Source organism: Vidua chalybeata, chromosome 17 (assembly GCF_026979565.1).
Source record: "Vidua chalybeata isolate OUT-0048 chromosome 17, bVidCha1 merged haplotype, whole genome shotgun sequence".
Lineage (NCBI taxonomy): Eukaryota > Metazoa > Chordata > Aves > Passeriformes > Viduidae > Vidua > Vidua chalybeata.
Genome location: NC_071546.1, coordinates 11244516 through 11262219, shown reverse-complemented (window position 1 = coordinate 11262219; position 17704 = coordinate 11244516). Strand labels below are relative to the sequence as shown.

At 44.3% G+C, this 17704-nt stretch overlaps 1 protein-coding gene across 3 annotated transcripts in view; it reads left to right on the top strand.

The window, feature by feature from the left end:
- The window catches only part of PHACTR3 (phosphatase and actin regulator 3), a 100184-nt gene extending 82703 nt beyond the window's left edge, over window positions 1-17481 (top strand). For all 3 annotated transcript variants that reach the window (XM_053958680.1, XM_053958681.1, XM_053958682.1), the window contains exons 9-13: window positions 9012-9067; window positions 13026-13087; window positions 13924-14064; window positions 15300-15376; window positions 16887-17481. In XM_053958680.1, the coding sequence (XP_053814655.1) occupies window positions 9012-9067; window positions 13026-13087; window positions 13924-14064; window positions 15300-15376; window positions 16887-16902 (352 nt within the window). In that variant the 3' untranslated portion in view covers window positions 16903-17481. The remainder of the gene's footprint in view (window positions 1-9011; window positions 9068-13025; window positions 13088-13923; window positions 14065-15299; window positions 15377-16886) is intronic.
- Window positions 17482-17704: the final 223 nt, after the last annotated feature.

Sequence of the window (17704 nt, the reverse complement as noted above, 5' to 3'; positions counted from 1 at the left end):
CACACCGTGGCAGGAAGGGCCACTCAAATCCCTTTGCATGCAGGGGGAGGAGGAGAATTGACACACAGCTGACAGCCCACACACACCAATACTTTGTCTGCTCTCTGCAAATCCAGCTGTGGTTTCTTCCAGTGACCCAAATCCCACAGCTGCACATTGCAGTGGCATCTGTTGTAGGGGCAACTGTTTATGGATTAAGTGCACTGCAGGACCTTAGTGCAGCCCTGAGCATCCCAGCTGAAGCCAGGGCATTCTGGGACACTTCCATCCATGAACAATATCTGTTTGTTGCCCTCTGAAACAGAGCTAGAGCTACAGACAGAACTGACATGTCTCTCTGTCATCCTGTCCCTGTCCTTGCTGACTGCCATGGCTGGAACTGCACTCCTGGCTTCCCAGGAAATTGAGTCACGAGCCTACAAATGTTTCATTTTGTACAGGGCACAAAGGTGGCTGACCAGCCAGCCTCAGCCTCCCTGGAGGAAAAAAGGCACAAACATTGTATTAGGGATTGCTCAGACAGTGAAGTCAAAAATCTAGCTTTTTTCTTTTCTTATCTTCCCCCCCCCCTTTTCTTATTTTTTTATCATAATCCAGTAAGCACCCAGGAGTATGCAACTGTCACTAGGACAGGAAAGTCTCAGGTCAGTGGCAGTCCCCACCACTGGGCTGAGATTTGCCTGTGTCTGCTGGTTATTTCAGACTCCCTCCTGCTGCTCATGCAGTTGCTATCAGAGTAGATTTTAGGATCATTTCAACAGTAGATATGTAGCATTGCTTTTTGCTTTTTTGTTCTGTGGGAACACAGGGCTCCAGAGTTTTATTCCCGTTTTAGAGGAGAAAAGAAAGGGGGGAAAAAGAAAGAAAATCTCTTGCTTTGCAATGAAACGTTATTAACCATTTTGAGTGACCTCCACAATGTGACCAGGTCATACTCAGCACTTGGTTTCTGCAGGAAGACCCTCCAATACCCATTTTATACCCAGCCTGAAGCTCTCCTCTACCTTCAGCAGAGGAGGGGCACTGGGAGCTGCACCACTCGCTCTGTTATTTGAAGAGTGTGTTCTTTCAGCACTTTGCTCTGCTGAGCTATTTTTAGCTTGAAAGTATTCCCCAAACCAGCTCTTTGCCCAGCTGCAAGGCAGAGCAGAAGTGAGAACAAGCTGCTGTTGATGAGAACAGTGCTGCTCACACTGACATTGCTGCTGAACAAGACACTCATCAAACTACAGACAGGGAACATGTCTTTGGCTGAACAACCCATTGTACTTTTGTCACCCAAATGACTAAATATTGTAATTCTATCACAAACAGGACAGATCCACTACCCAGCAGCTCTGTTAAACCATAGAGTGGGGAAGCAGGTGGAAGAGAGATGAGGAAACTGCTGCTCTGAAATAAGCAGTTATTACATTTAAACCCCATGCCAGCATGCTAGTTCTTGCATATTAACTAATAACTCAGATGAAATTTAAAGCTGTTATGTTTAAATTTATGTTATGTTGGTCCCACAACATGCAACAGCATCCTCCAAGAGTCCTTATCTGAGGGTGGAGAGAGGTTTGAAAGCAAAAGCTTGCTGAAGGTGGTGGAAGGATGCTCAGCAGCTGCACTGAGCTTTGCAGCAGGTCTTTGAACTGGGCCCTGATCTGCTCCCAGCTGTGCCTGGCCCTTCTTCCTCACACCTTGGGAAAATTGGACACCCAAAGGTCAAATGCAGCAGGGCTTTCACAGGTGGTGAGAACAGTGATTACCCTCAAGCCTTCTCCACCTGAATCCTCTGACACAGTTAGATCCTGGCTGTGTTGTTGTTTCAGCCCACACAGTGTTCACAGCCCTGTGCAATAACAAACCTGTCCCAGGGCAGGTCCTCCAGGGACAGTGGGTTATGGTACAAGGGTCATGCTGGGCAAGCGTGTGGTTTCTATTTCAGCTGAAATCTGAACTCTTTGCAGGGCTCCTATCACAGAAATGATAATGATGGACAATTGTAATTGCCTGGTAGATGAGTGACAACATAATTAACTGAACTTGTGCTGATTTGCAGCTTTGAAAATCCAGACAGAACTAAAGGCCAAACAAATAAATAACACATGTAATTAAGGCAACATTTATAGCCTCTGTGTCTATCTGCAGTTTTCTTATTTGGATGCAAAAAATAGTACATGATGGCAGAGAGACACAAATATCAGGCGACTTTAAAGAATGCAACTCTCAGCATTTCCCAAACCAGCTCACCCCTTTCACTCTGCTCTGAGCTCCCTACTGCCAGACAAGGTCAGCAACTGCTCTTAGGATGATACTCTTGGATGCTGCAAGGGCTGGAGAACATCTGCTTTGGGGTTGTTCAGCCTAGGGACAAGAAGTTTCTAAGGAGACAATGTTGGGGCCTTCCAGGGATTAAAGGGGATTCTAAAAAATAGGGAGAGCAACCTTTTACATGGGCAGATAGTGATAGGTCAGGGGGCAATGGTTTCAAACTGAAGGAAGGTTGGGTTGGGTTAGATTAGATATGAGAAAGAGATTTTTACAGTGAGGATGGTAAAACACTAGAACAGGTTACTCAGAGAGGTGATAGATGTCCCATTCCTGGAAACATTCAGTGTCAGGTTGGATGAGGCTCTGAACAATCTGACCTACTTGAAGATGTCCCTGCTCATTGCAGGGGTGTTGGACAAGATATCTTTAAAGGTTCTTTCCACCTCAGCCTATCCTGATTCTATGATTTTCCTGTTATGGGAAATGCTGGCACATCAATTCCCACTTTTTACATGATCCAGAATTACCTTGGGGTAAAAACAAGTTTATGTCTCGGTGTCTGCCTTCTAATTTTGTACAGGCAGTAACAGAGAAGTCCCTCCCACCACGGATTTACTACTACCCATAATTGTACATTGCAGGCAGGCACAGTGCAGTGCGTGGGTGACTCAAAGCCCTGGCACACGTCCTCTTCACAGCTACTTATAGGAAGGATGAAAATAAACTTCTTGTTGAATTGAACATGATGTTCTGGCAACAGAGATGCCTATTTAAGAGGCAGAGCCTCCTGATGGGCAGCAGACACAAGCAGATTTATGAGAAGCAAAACCAGGGCACTCCCATTTCTCCTCCCTTGGCCTGGGCTGTGAGAGGGATCCTTCCCAACTCATCTGCAAAACCACCTGACATGAGGAACAATCAATGCAGTTGCTGCTGGCTACAGCTCATTTACTGATGGCTAGATTGATTGCTCCCTTGTCAGTCCAGGGCCCACAGGCACATGCACGTGTCCAAGTCTACCCAGTTCACTCCTCCCTTTGGAGAAGATCATCAGAATCACATGGATCTTACTAACACAAGCAACAGGATTCCAAAGTGAAACTTTTGGCTTCAGCTACAAATCTGAAAGAAATTCAGTTTTGTGACAATCATACACCCAGATACTGTGCAATAGATTCCATGAAAAAATATATTTGGGAAACAGGAACACATTTTGGGGACAGATAAGAAACCACAGAAACCTGAGCCGTTTTTCACTGGATTCTGCTTGAATGCTTGCTTGAGTCTGCCAGGGAGGTGAGATACAGACTAATAAGAGGAGAAGAAGGAAGGACTGACTAGAAAGGAAGGACTGTCTGAGGTGTGGGAAGTCAGCACAGCCCCATATGCACACAGGGGGCTGTACCTGTCCCAGATTGGCTTCTTATCAGTCACTCTGTGCCCACACCTGCAAACCCTCAGCCTGCTGTGGCTTTGCTGGGATGCAGCTCCCACAAGGGGCAAAGCAGACACTGCTGAGGGTAACTGTGAGGGCAGAGGACTTGGCAGCAGCTCCTGCTCCCAGGACACATTGATGCATTGCCCGTCTGACAGCAGCCCTGGGTGCTGGTGACATGCAGATCCTCAGCCTGCTGAGCACTCAGTCACCTGTAACTGTCCAATATGATCAGTCCTTGTGTAACAGTGGTCCCCAGACATTCACTCCCTTCAGTGAGAAAGAGACAATCTGGCAGTGTGAAGCAAATATTGATCTCCTGATCAGCAGTCAGAGGCACGTGTGCAAGTGGCTGCGTTCACAAACGTGACCTTGCCCCAGAGGGGACGAGCCATTTGTAGCTTCCCCCACACTCCAAATCCACATCTGCACTTGTGCTCGTGTCCAGCATGATCCTGGCAGGGCTCTGGTGGCAGAGGGAAGCCTGTTTTGCTGCAATTATACACCACACACGTTCAGCAAAGGAACAAGCCAGGCACCACAGCTCCCCTGCCCCTCTGGGAGCCGAGGGAGCTCATGGACGTCAGAGGATTCCCGTGTGCACCTTGCACTGGGAAAACAAATACCTCGAGGCCATGTGCAAACTCTGAGCACCTGAGGTGCCTCGAGACCCAGCTGGCTGTACCTGCAGGGTGTTCTGGGGAGAACCACAGGTGACTGAGATAACTTGCAATAACCTGCTCCTCTCACCCACAGGAGGAACACTGGGAGTACATGGGAGCAAGCAAAGTCTTTGGCTTCTTAGAGATTACAATAAATATATGTTACCATCTCTCTGAGCCCAAATTACTGGAGAAAACATTCTAAAGGTAGCCTGAAAATATACCCAGAACACTCCCCAGGCTTCAAACCACTGAAGAATACCTGCTGCTTGAAGGTTTATGCTTACTCTGCACAGAGCAACAGTAAAAAAAATCTTTGCAATTTTTCTGAACATGAGAAATAGCTGCACATAAAGTGCTGTGTGTCCATCCCCTTTTAGCCCCACACACTTACAGTGACTACTTTGGTATTATGAGAAAACAAAAGCTGGTGTCTGTCTGAACTTGGAGCAGAGCATCTCTGACACGTGTGCAGCAATCTCTGAACTGTACCCAGACACCACTTACAGCAAAGTGACTCTGGTGCCTCCAGTTGTGCTCAGTGTCCCAGAGGAAGCTGCAGTCACCTCTGAGGTGCTGCCAGTTCAGCTCTACTCACTGCTGCTCTTGGCATCCCTTGGTTTGAACTAACAGGGAAGCAAAATCCTGGACTGAGCACTCTTAATATGAGAGCATGGCCATTCCAGTGACACTGGGGGGGAAGCTGGACAGAAGTAGGACCAGCCTGCAAGTAACTCGAGCATTTTCAAGAAAGGTTCAAGACCTTCCCCAACAGAGCTGGCCCCACAGGTGCTCAGAGGGAGCACTCCTGCCTCACCAGGCAGCACAGAAATACCCAAACCTAGGTTTTCATAACACCCAAGAACATAAGAGCATTAATTGGCTGTTTTTCCCAGAAGTAAGAAATAGATATCCAAACCAGCTGAAAGGAAATCATTACTGTCACACAACAGAAGTGGTGGACTACATGAGTGCTCCCCATGGAGCTCACTGTCACCTTGTTGAGGTGAGTCCACGTGGGGCTGTAAGTCCCTGGGTGAAAAAAGAACAGAAATGAAAAGCACAAGACTCACCCAGCCACGACCACTCTGTGTTGCAGCAGTGCTGGAGCCTCCTGTCCACCTCAGGCCTTCCAATGTCACCTCCAGCCATGGCTGCTGGGCAGCACAAGAGCCAGGCTGGTCCTGGTGAGCCCTCCTCACCCAGGGGCAGGGACTTCATTGGATCCACAGGAAATGAGGCAGGACTCTGATTCAAAATCACCTGCCTCATACAAAATCCTCTCTCTGCAAAGCCTGTGGGGACCATCCATAATTACTGAGGGCTCAGCCTTCACAAAGGCTCCTTCATGGCAGGCGCCTGTCTCATCCTCCAGAACCTCACACTGGTGTGATTCTCCCCTGCTCTGCAGTCTGCTGGTAATTGTTATTCTGCTGGAGTTTGTTTCCTTTAAATATGAGATTTGAGCATCCCCTCTGTGGCTCCTCAGTCTCTCCATGGCCTGTTCTGGCTGTGCTCCCGGTGCTGTGAGGGGAGCCGGGGCCGTGTCCCCAGGCCAGGTGTCCCTCAGGTGTGGCGACATTCCAAGGCTGCGACTCTCCCCGGGGATGGACAGTCCCTTCTGGGGGAATTCACTGAGCTCAGCACACAGGGTGTGTTTCTGCTTCTGCCAGAGACAGGATTTCAGGGAAATCATGAAATAAATACCCAGAATAGAGCACCTGTTGCTCAGAGTCTGCAGGTGGGCCCTGAAGGTGTTCCTGGGGCTGCCAGACCCGCTGTGGGGGTGAGGTGCCCCCCACCATCCCCAAAGCAGCTCGGGCAGGGTGAGTTCTGCCCTGCAGCAGCCACAGGGGTCTCGCTCTCAGGGGTGACCAGACAAGGCAGTGGAGTCACTTCAGCAGTGGTAAAGTGTCACAGCACATGTCACAGTTGAGATGGCCACGATATCCAGAGCATCCCCGTGCAATTTCAGAAGGCTTCAACCCACACAGAGTAACACCACACCACTTCAGAAGGCTGTGTCTGCCCTTCTTGTTCTCCAGCCCACCCTTTTATACCCTCATGTTCATGCAGTGCCTCTGTGTGCCCTCTGTTCCCTCTGGTGGTTGCTCAGCACACCTGGGCACTCCATGGCTCATTGCTGTCACTGCTGCTCATCTGCTTTTCACATCTGGGCCCACTGGGGATGAGGCTCAGCCACAGCCCCATCCCAATCACCACAAAGTGTGTGCCTGCTGTAAGGTCCTGCAGAAAGGGGGACTGGAGCCCCAGGTCACCCCAGGCCAGCTCAGCAGAGCTGTGTGGCCCCAGGCTGTGCTCCAGCCCCTGGGACCCATCACTGTCAGGGCATCTGGAGCCCTTCACCTTCAGCAGCTCCCCAGGCCCAGCCGCCCCACAGCAGAAAGGAAGGAAGTGAAAGTTCTTTCTGGGCACAGAGAGGCTTCTCCTGAACAGCAGAAATGACAAACAGACCCGAAATGTCCCCAGACCTTGATAGCAACATTGTCAGAGGTTTTTGCCACTTCTCGTTTGATTGTGACTCTTGCTGTCCTTGGTGTTTTCACTCTACCCCCACCTTCCTGAAACGCTGTTAGAAATTTATTTTTAACCAAAGTCCCTGTCTAGTCTTGTGACTGTGACGCAAAGTTTGGAAGTGTGGTCTGTATCTCTGAAAAGCCCAGGATAAACCCCTGCAATGCTCTCATGTGCACATATTCCTGTGTTTGTCTGCACCTTTGCCTTCTGCTGGGGGTAAAGCTGAGGGTGTGCACAGAAAAATGAGCACTTACATGCATTTATCAAAGCCAAAAGGGAAATGGGGTTTAAATAATCAACCATCATACATATTATATATAAACACAGAGCATTCACACAGAATCACAGAATATTAATATACATTTGTATTCTCATGCTGTTCTAATAATTCTATTAGGCTTTTAATCTCCCAGTTTAAAAAGGGCCTCTGAAATCTAATGTACTAATCTCACATGGCAGGGCTGTAATTAAGAATGGCCGAGAGAGAGCATATGAGCACCAGGTCAGGTGGGCCTTCCATTTGCAGAGGGGCTCTCCAAGTAAAGCATTCTTTCCTGATTTATATTACAAAATGCACTTTATCTGTTTCAAACAAAACCTAGCCTGACTTGTGTAATTTCTGAGACATGCAGGGAAATGAGGGAGGAGTCCAAGGGTAACAGGAATTTGATATACAAGTTTAAAGCCTTTAGTTTCAGCATCATTCCTGTTTCATTTGGGATTATTGCAACTTCTGCTGCTGGAGTATCTGACCCAGAGGTCAGGAGAAAAGCCTTAGGTGATACAAAGCTTTAGGAAGGGAGAGTTAGGCTGTAGGTGTTTCTGCACAAGAGCTCATCTATCAACGTTTTCTGTTGGTGTGAATTTGGTGCAGTAGTTGTGGTGCATCCTGTTGCCAAAGCTGAGAGTTTTTCCAGAGAGTTTAATTAAAAAAGGGTGAGGAGTTGTTGGTCTGATAACATATGACCACAGAGTTGATTTGGAAGGTATATTGGGTAGGGCTTACAAAACAAGGAAATATTAGAATTAGGTGATTTTACTGGGTTTTTTTTTTTTTTTGCAGTGTGTTAACAATTACTTCATTTTTCCATATTTGATAAAATGTAGATCCTGTTAGAGCATGACTTTATAATTATTCATTTACATACCCAGCAGAGGAATAACTGCAGCAGTTTGCAGTGTGGTCCCTGCTCTGAGTGTTTCTTTGTGTCTGTAACTTCATCTCTGGCTTGGCAACATCTGCTGGGAGCAGGCGATGAGAATCCTCAGCCTTGCCAGAACACAGGCCAGGAAGCATCGGGAACTCTTTCCCATCTGCTGGCTGGATTCTGACATGAAATGTGTGTGTGTGTGTGTGTGTGTGTGTGCCTGCCCAGGGGAGGGCTCCAATTACCTGAGATCCTCTGCAGACATCCCAGTGCCTCGTGGGGGAGTCTCATTTAGTATGCGCAATAAAATCGCTGTGGCACCGATCATATGATTTGAAGAGTCAATCCTGAGGCAGCACTACTGAAAAGGGGAGGTGGGACCAAGACACTCCGTGCAGACAGCCGAGGCTGTGAGCAGCACACGAATTGCACTCAGCAGGCAGGAGCAGGGCTGGGAGATCGGGCTGGTGGATGAGGACTCGGGAAATCACAGGAAAGCTTCATTTCTGCCCAGCCTGCCTCTTGTCAGGATGCACTGCTGGCGTGAGTAGAGAAAAGGAAATGTGCTGCTATGTGTGATTAAAAGGTGAAGGCAGTGATAGAGCAGAAGATCACTGTGAAATTCCTTTGATAACCACCTTGAGAGTGAATTTTACCTCTGGAGAGTGCTGGTTCCAGCTGACTGTCTGGAAAGTGTGATGAAAAGGATGCAGGTTCTGAGGAAGCGTTTCACTGACAGCAGAGCAAACTAGAGGAGAACTTTTACCTGCATTCCTGGCATTTGGGAAAAAACAATATATAAGAAAGAATTCTCTGCCATTCTTCTTTTTTTTTTCTTCCTTCTTCACGAGTCCTGGAGAGAGATTTTGTAGTTCCCTCCTGAGGAAAACACCAACCAGAAGTCAGAATTCTACAGACTTTCCAAAGAACAGGCATGGTACAAAATGTGATTTTGGTGTTTTTCCGCAGGCGACTCAGCCAAAGACCTGCTGTTGAGGAGCTAGAAAGAAGGAATATACTGAAACGTGAGTACTTTCTTTTTCTGAACTATTTTATGTATGTCTGTTGAAATCAGTGATTGCATTTCCAGAACATATTATTTTGAAATAGACAAATTAATTCACTGGGATCATTTCTGTACCAAAAAGTTTTATTTTTTCACAAAGACTTGCAATTTGAGGACAAAAAGAACCGTTTAGGTTCGGGCTTTCAAATAATTTTCATTGTGATTCCACTGTTACTGGTGTCTGAGAGGGGAATACAATCCGAGTGTCACAGTGCCATGAGAATTGGAGTGACATTTTTCAAGACATGGGTTTTCAGGGCAAACACTGAATAGCACTGGCAATAGAGGGGCAGGGGAAAGCATCCTTGCAGAGACGTGATTCTTCCCAGGTCTGTTTGTTCATGTCACTGGAGATCTTCCAAAGCCAAGTCAAAGATCAGCCTGAGATATCAGAATTATTAGAGGGACAGTCCCAGGCCTGTTACAGGTGCTGCCACAGGGGAGTGTTCTCAGCATCTCTCAAATGCATAAGGCAAAACTTGCAACTCTTTTCCCAAATGTTTCCAAGGGAATCAAACAAGTGATGAACATAATCCCTGCCCTTAAAACTGCTGAATTAGGGACAGGTGAGAGACAGCTTTGAAATTGTCTCCACTATGGATCTCAAAAGGGGGAATCCATCTGCTATTTAGTCTCTTCAGCCTTGAAAGACAAAACCCAGAGTGATGTGGAGTATAGGTTCTCATTAAACAAGCATAAAACATAGAGCCACAAAAATCTGTCACACAAGCAGCACTGCCTACACTGTGTGATTTGTATTTAGTCATGTGATTGTAATTCACTAGGCAAAAATTCATCAGCATTGTGTTACCTAAAATTTTGTGTCTCAAAACTTCCTTAGTGATTCCTAGAGAAAAACGTTATGCTCTTGCCATTGAAGTTATTTGGGATTTCATTTCAGTTTTCACACAAAGGGATTCCACAGGCAGTGTATATTTAGCAGTGTTTTCTGTACAGTTCCACTGCACAGATCACACACAGTAAAATGAGCTCTATTTTGCATGTGCACAGCTCGAGGAGGAAAAGGAAACCTCTTTGCAACATGTGTGGGTGAACTTGGCCAAGCTTCACCTGTCATCTACCAGAGAAGCAGGAAAATGCAGTAACCCAAGATCCTGAATTATGTGGAGACAGATTTTCGAGAGTCAGTGACCAAGATTTTTTTTTTTTTTTTTTTCCTGGCTAAGGAAAAGCTGATCTCCACTGAAAAAATCTGTTCCTTTATGTTTACTTTTTTGAAGTGTGCTGGTTACATCCTTAATCTGGGTTAAACTGACCAGTTTTAATAATAAAAAAGTTTGAATACATTCATATAATAAGCTTAGAGAGAGATAAAGCAGAAAGAAGATAAAGCAGAATTAAAGATACTTCCTGAATACCAGCTAAACATACTGGTCTAGATTTGTATCTCATTTAAAGAGCTCCCAGCATGGAGCAAATTTATTGACTTCTGTTGAGTTTCTCAGGCTTTATACAGGTTCAGCTGGGATCAGAACCACTTCCATTTTTTTTACCTCTGCCATTATAATAAAAGCTGAGCATCCTGTATAGCTGTAGCAGTACAAAAGCCTTTCAGTGAAATCCCCACAACCTCCTCCAGGTGTAATAAGGGTTTGTGCAATTTTAAGTTTTAATTGATGTTCATAATTGGTACTGCTGTCAGAAGTTCTTTTATGGACTCAGAATTCACATTTGTACAACTCTGGTAAAAAAAGAGAAGCATATTGCAAAGTACAACTACTGTCACTTTAAATCTCAGCAAGATTTCAAAAAGTGATTTCTTATCTCCTTTGGGAGTTGTTTCTGAGATAAAAGTAATACTTAAAAAGCAAACTTAAAGCCAGCACTTTCTTACAATTTTGTTGTATTTTTTTTTGTTTGATTTTCCAAGTCCGTTAACCATAGAAACACTGCTGGCTTCCCACCAAGCATGAAAAATAAATGAACTAAAATCACAGCCCAGGTGTCACATGTGTCCTTGCTGAACAGAAAGCTGAACTCACAGCCAAGAAGGCATCTCTTGAACCCCACTGTGCAGTCCCTGCTTCATTCTGAACCCAAGGAGATGCTTTAGTGTCATGCAGAGCTCAGAATGAGTTCCAGCTCTGCACAGGCCCCCTCAGCACTGGGAGCATCTCTGCTGAGATTTATTAAACCAGCCCTCAGCAATGAATGGATCTGCGTGGGCAGAAGGATGGTGATGGGAAAAGCCTCTCTGGGCTGTCTGAATAATAATGCCTGAGTTCTAGAATCCCTTTGCCAGCATTTCATACCAAATCTCAGGTTACTTTTTTCTTGTAAAAGATCTATTTCTTTTATTTCTTGGAGCTGGAAATAAGCACTGAACCCAAGTGAACAGAAATAAGTGACTACACATTTAGTATATTTGGAAAACTATTTTTTGATCAGAAATGTGTATTTTTGCCTTTTCTTTGGGAATTAGAATTGTAGAATCACAGAAGGGTTTGGGTTGGAAGAGACCTTAAAAATCATCTTGTTCCAGCCTCTGCCATGGGCAGGGACACTTTCCACTCGACCAGGTTGCTCCAAGCCCCATCCAATCTGCCTTGAAGACTTCCAGGGATGGAGCAGCCACAGCTTCTCTGGGCAGTTCTTTCACTGCATATCACATCATATCTTTAAAAGGCATTACGCCACAGAAAATTATCTATTTTTAATTAAAAAAATACAAAATAGGAATATCTACTCTAAAATGGGTGAATTAAAGCTGAATGAATAGCTTCTTGCAGGTGTCTCTGTATTTAAGAATACCCTCTACTTTTGAAAGCCTTTTCTCCTTCTACACGTTGCAGACTGAAATAGCTGCTCATCCCTGACACAGCACTAATTTTAGCTGACCTGTTCTCTTTACATTTTGTGCCTTGCCACTGAACTGTAATGCAGCACATTATAGCATTTTAAATTCATTTGATTTACATTTCTACCCTAGCCAGGTGGAGCTGTGCACTTCTATGTTATTTTAAACAGATTTGGTTGCATCTCAGTGTCATTTAATGAGTGCAAAAATCAGGGAGAAAAATGCTTCATTGTTAAAAATATCTTGGAAATCCATCTGCAGTGCTAGTGGGTTTTGGAGGCATAGTAGAAATCACGTGTGTGCTTTAACACTGGAAATATCTAATGCAAGTGGTATAATAAACCTCACAGTAGTACCCAGAGAATCCCTGAATAGTTAAACCCTTTTCTCTGGCTCTGCAGCTTTGTTCAGGTCACGGGCTCACGCCTTAATTTAGTAACAGATAGTACTGGGAATAGAAAGGCCATTAACTCGTTTCCTAAGGCAGGGGATCTATTTCTCAGCGTTACAGCACTCCGGGCTATTTTTAGAGCCAGTGTGTAGGAGTTCTCACGGCTGGAATGTTAATAGGCACAACACACAAAGGCAGGAGGCTGAGCTCAGAGCACAGCTCTGCACAGGAACCCTGGCAGGAGGGAAGGGTCTCATGTCAGGGAAAGCCAAGGTGCCAGCCAGTGCCACGAGTGATGCAGCCTGAGAGAGCAGGGCTGAGGACAGAACGGGCTCTCCCTGGAGCTGCTGCAATGCCTCCTGAGCATCTGAGAGCATGAATGGCTCCAGCAATATGGAGAGTAAAAAAGGATGATTGATCAACTATGGAGTGTTTTGATTTTCCTTCTGAAGTTTATCAGAGTGGAGCGTTGGTGTGGCTGCTGTTGTTTCATTAAATCCCCGTGGAGTTCAGAGCTGACATTGGCACCAGCACGGTGTCCTCACAGAGAGGTGACTCCGTGCTCCAACACACACCAGAGATGCACTGAATTACCAAAACACACAGCTACCAGCTGCTTGTTGGGCTGTGCTCGTTATTGCCTGGAACTTGGGAAAACACCAAACCTCCTCATGAGGAAAGTCATCTTGTTTTTTATATTCTCCGCAGAACGAAATGATCAAACGGAACAGGAAGAGAGGAGAGAAATCAAGCAGAGACTGACAAGAAAGGTAAAATCTTGCAATACCTGCTATTAGCTTTTAGAAATTTAGCCAAATTACTATAATATCACCCAGCCATGGATGTTGTTATTACACAACCTCCCTTAATATGAATCCTCCTCAGCAGTGTCTGGTAGCCGTGTCTGGTAATATCAATTATAGACATACCTACCTTATCTCAGCTAGATGAGATTTAGTAGAATATTTACATATAAACTTACTCAGAAAATGGGTATTATGGCATATTTGTCAGCTCCACTGCTGGTAAAGGACTTTCTCATTCTTTGTAGCAGAGCTGACTCCCTGCTGAACACCAGGTCTGCTCCCATAATACATTTCTTTTGCATTTAAAATATTCTCAGAATAAGAACGAGATCCTGTTGTTCTGTTCTTAGAATTCCCTAATGGAATTACAGACCAAATATGCTGATAACTTGTTCAAGCTAGACTGAAATTCTTACAGTGGGTCTAGTGCTGAGAATCTCACTCAATCTGCCTCTGCCTGTAGTAGAACATCCTACAGCATCCAGAATCATCTGGAGATCATAAAAAATTCATCGTGATTCCTTTACATTTTGAAAATATATTTTATCAATATCTGAGTTAAAATATTTTCTTCTTTTGTCCATTATAAAGACACTGTGCTGTAGCTCCATTTAAACCACTATTACTCTCCTAGCAGTTCTCCAAATGGTGAAATATTTTCCTGGACCTTCCAAGGGTTGGGTGGTTTTCCATATTTGTAAATGGACACTGAGCCAAGATGAAAAGAAGCAAATGTTGCATTTTTTACTGATTCATTTGTTATTAACCCTGGTTTTATTTCACAAAACTTCTGAATACAGCTTAACCAGAGACCTACAGTTGATGAACTGAGAGACAGAAAGATCCTGATTCGATTCAGTGATTATGTGGAAGTGGCAAAAGCACAGGACTACGACAGGAGAGCGGACAAACCATGGACACGACTGTCAGCAGCAGACAAGGTACTGACACAGCCACGAAGTTCTGCTTTCTCCTTGCTTTGTAATGATACACCACATTCTCTACAGACTTGAACCTCTGCAACATTTCATCTCTGTAAACTTTACCAAGATTTTTTTATGTTGAAATCATACCAGTGTAATAAAAAAGCCTATTTAGCCTCGAAAGGCTTCTACCCACCCACCCAAAAATGTGGATACAATATTTGGGCTCCAAATGAAAACCATTTCCAGTCAATAGACTATTAACCTTTATTCTCAGACTGGAAGTTTTGTCCCAAACATGCAAAAATTTCCTCTCCTGTTTCCTGTGAATGCTCAAGGAGGCACTGGACCCACATTCACCTGAGCATGAACTCTCATTTTGTGCCATCACATACCTGCCATGTAGCTGATTCACAGCCCAGTTTAAGTGTCACATTTAGAGGCTTGAGTAGTAAGAATAGTTCACCATGATTCCAGGCAGAACATTGGGAAGTTTCAGGGCTGCAGGGAGCAGAAGGAGCAGGATGCTGAGACAATTACTGGAAAATGGCAAACACAGGACTGTTAACATGGCTTTGTGCTGAGATATCAAACACTTTGGTTTCCATCCCAGTGTCTCTCCAGTAAGGGACAAATGGGTTTAGAGGACTCATAGAAAAGGAACAGAGCACTTTTACTCCAGTAGCTGCTCTCCCAAGCTCTCTAAAATGGTGAATGAGCTATTCCATAGTAATCAACAGAATAAGGATTTTATATTTTCCTCGTGTGTACTTTTATTACAATTAGCCTTTTCCTGGTTTTACTGTGTCAATGTTCAATTTTGCAATTAACAAGGCAGGTTTAAGGAAGTGACAGTTCTGCACATACTGGTGGCACACATCAGGAAGTCAGGGTCAGAGCTGCATCTTTGCATTTGTGACTGAAAAATGGATCAATTTCTTGGCAGCTTCTCCTAATCCTTAATAAATTTTAACTGGAATCCTATTAAATGTGAGACAAGCAGCTCTGAGGTGTTATTCTGTTAGAATTGCTTCTAGACAGCCGTGACCCTGTCAGCAATCAATAACAAATGAGAAGTATTGTGTCACCAATCCATACAACCCAAGTATTCAGCACTTCTACCAGCACAGAGTGCTCTGCTGTACCCAATACTTGGTTCTTCTACCCCATAAAACTGTTCTGCTCTGCAGGTCTGGGATTTTGCTCACAAACACAAAATTATTTGTTTCTGTTTTTCTCTTTTCAATTCCTAGGCAGCAATTCGAAAAGAGCTGAATGAATACAAAAGTAATGAAATGGAGGTTCATGCATCGAGCAAACACTTGACAAGGTCAGTTTTCCAGCTGTTTATTTCTGCTGCCTGTTAAAAACTCTGCTTGACTCCTGAACATGTGGATTTCACTCTTACATGCTGGATGTGGGAGAATATGCAAAGGGAGGTTAATGTTAAAAGAAAATTGGAGCGTTTATTTTCCTGAAGAGAACCCAATTTTCTGATTTTTTGGGGGGCTCTTATTAGCACATACCAAGAAAGCTGCAGACACTCTCCAGAGCATCTCTCATCTGGCATTCCTTGCACCAAAGATTCAAGGATAGGACAAAAAAAAAAAAAAAAAGTACATAATGCAGAAAACAACATGATTTTTTTTAAATCAGAACAACTTAAGACACTGCTTAAAGATCTCTGAATTAAACATACTTGAATCTGCAGCCTTATCACAAACACTGAAAATTCCCTGCTCAGAAATAGAAAACTGCACTGACCATAACAGGCCAGTGCCCAGGGGTAATGCCTTTGTTCTAATTGGATTTGTTCTAAAGGATTCAGCCTGGGGATTTCAGTATTCCCTGCCAGTGCAGTTGCTATTGGAAGGAGCCCCAGGTAACTTAATGACACTTAACTCCCTGTCAGGAGGAGGTCAGGAGAGAGAACAGGGCTGGATTGTTGTCACTCTCCACGTGATTGAGCCACTGGGAACCTGGTCAGGGCAGTGCCTGCTCCATGTGCCAGCACTGGTGCCAGGGATGTGCTTAAACACACATAAAAACATTCATTTCCCTTCTTTAAGAGGAGGAGCAATATGAGAGGCTAATTCCACAACCTCTGGTACTTGCAAAATGCATCATCAAGGGCAAAGCAGCTTCACTGCATTGGTGGAATGAAATGTGGGAAGGGAAAAGGGATGGCTGCAGTTTCAGTCTGGCAGTGAACTATACATTCCCTAATTGGAGCTACCTGGGGAGTTTGAGTAGATGATAATGAGAGATTCTGAAATTTGTTCAGGATATTAGGAGTAAACAGGCTTCCAATTTACAATTAGTGCTAGGGCATTACATATGATTGGGGCTTTAATTATGGATCTCAGCCAAAAGAACAATCCTGCAGAGGAAGAAGAATATTTATTCCAGACTCACAGGACTATCAAACATTTCACCAACAGTATCTCCTCATACTTTACAAAGCATTTCAACATTGCTTAACTCTTAAAAAAGAACAAGATCACTGCACAATGAAGAATATTGCTACCAATGACAAACTGTGGCTTCGTTTACTAAAAGAAAAAACCCCACATACCTGGATTTGCAATTGCATTCCCAAAGAAATGTAAATGAGGTACACTGGGCCCTGAGGACTGTACCTGCACTGCAGTTGTGGCACAGGGGTGGGAATGTGCTGCGGAAAGTTAAGAGTTGCTAATATTCTTCAGCACTGTCACTGTACCTTTAAACAGAATGAATACTTTTGTGGGCTTTTAAAATTTTGTTAAGCTAACATAGAACAATTAATCAAAAATGAATTCCATTGCAAATTGGTTTGAAAAATGTCTCTTTTCTCCTAGATTTCACAGGCCATAGGAATTTTCTTCTGAGAAGAATCTGTCTTTACTTTTTGATATTGCTGCTGAACACACATCAGGGAACACTGAAGCCTTTCCCTGAGGTTCAGTGCAGGCTCCCTGGACGTTGATGTGACAGAAGGACTCTGCAGTGAAGCCTCTGCAGCACTTGGGGACAGGACGCCAGCCCCGAGCTCTGGAGGCAGAAGAGTCTGGCCTGTGGAGTGGGACAAGCTGCTGAGAAAGACTGAAGTGAAGCTACTTGGAAGAGCCTCCTCCTCTCCTTTCCCACCTGTGTGGAACTGGTTTGCAGGCTGCCTTGGAAAAGGAGATGTTGTGCATGTACAGGCTTTACCATTCCAAGGCCTCTGACATAAATGGACATGACACTCTGTCATCCAGTATTACGTTGACAAGACATTTTGAACTTACCACAATTAGTTTGTAAAACACCTAAGTTCATGTTCTAAAAACTAATTTAATGTATTATAATTTCATTCTTTTTTATATACTGTCTAACAGAATCACAGCTGCAAGCATTTTTGATTCCTGTTACTTTTGTTCTTTAATTAAATGACTACTTATTGCAGGAAATGAACATGTTTCCTAAAGCTCTTTTTTTCCCAGGATATTTGGGAAGAGATTAGAATTATTATGCACCAAACCATTTGACTTCATCAAAACAGGATCAGCAAAAGGATGATCTCAACTAAGGTTTTCCATCTGGTGGAAAAGCATAAGCTGGTTGTCACTCTGTACCAGCTGAGGCTCTGACCCTCTAAAAATGACAGTTTGGTTCACTGTTATTCCACATTACTAAA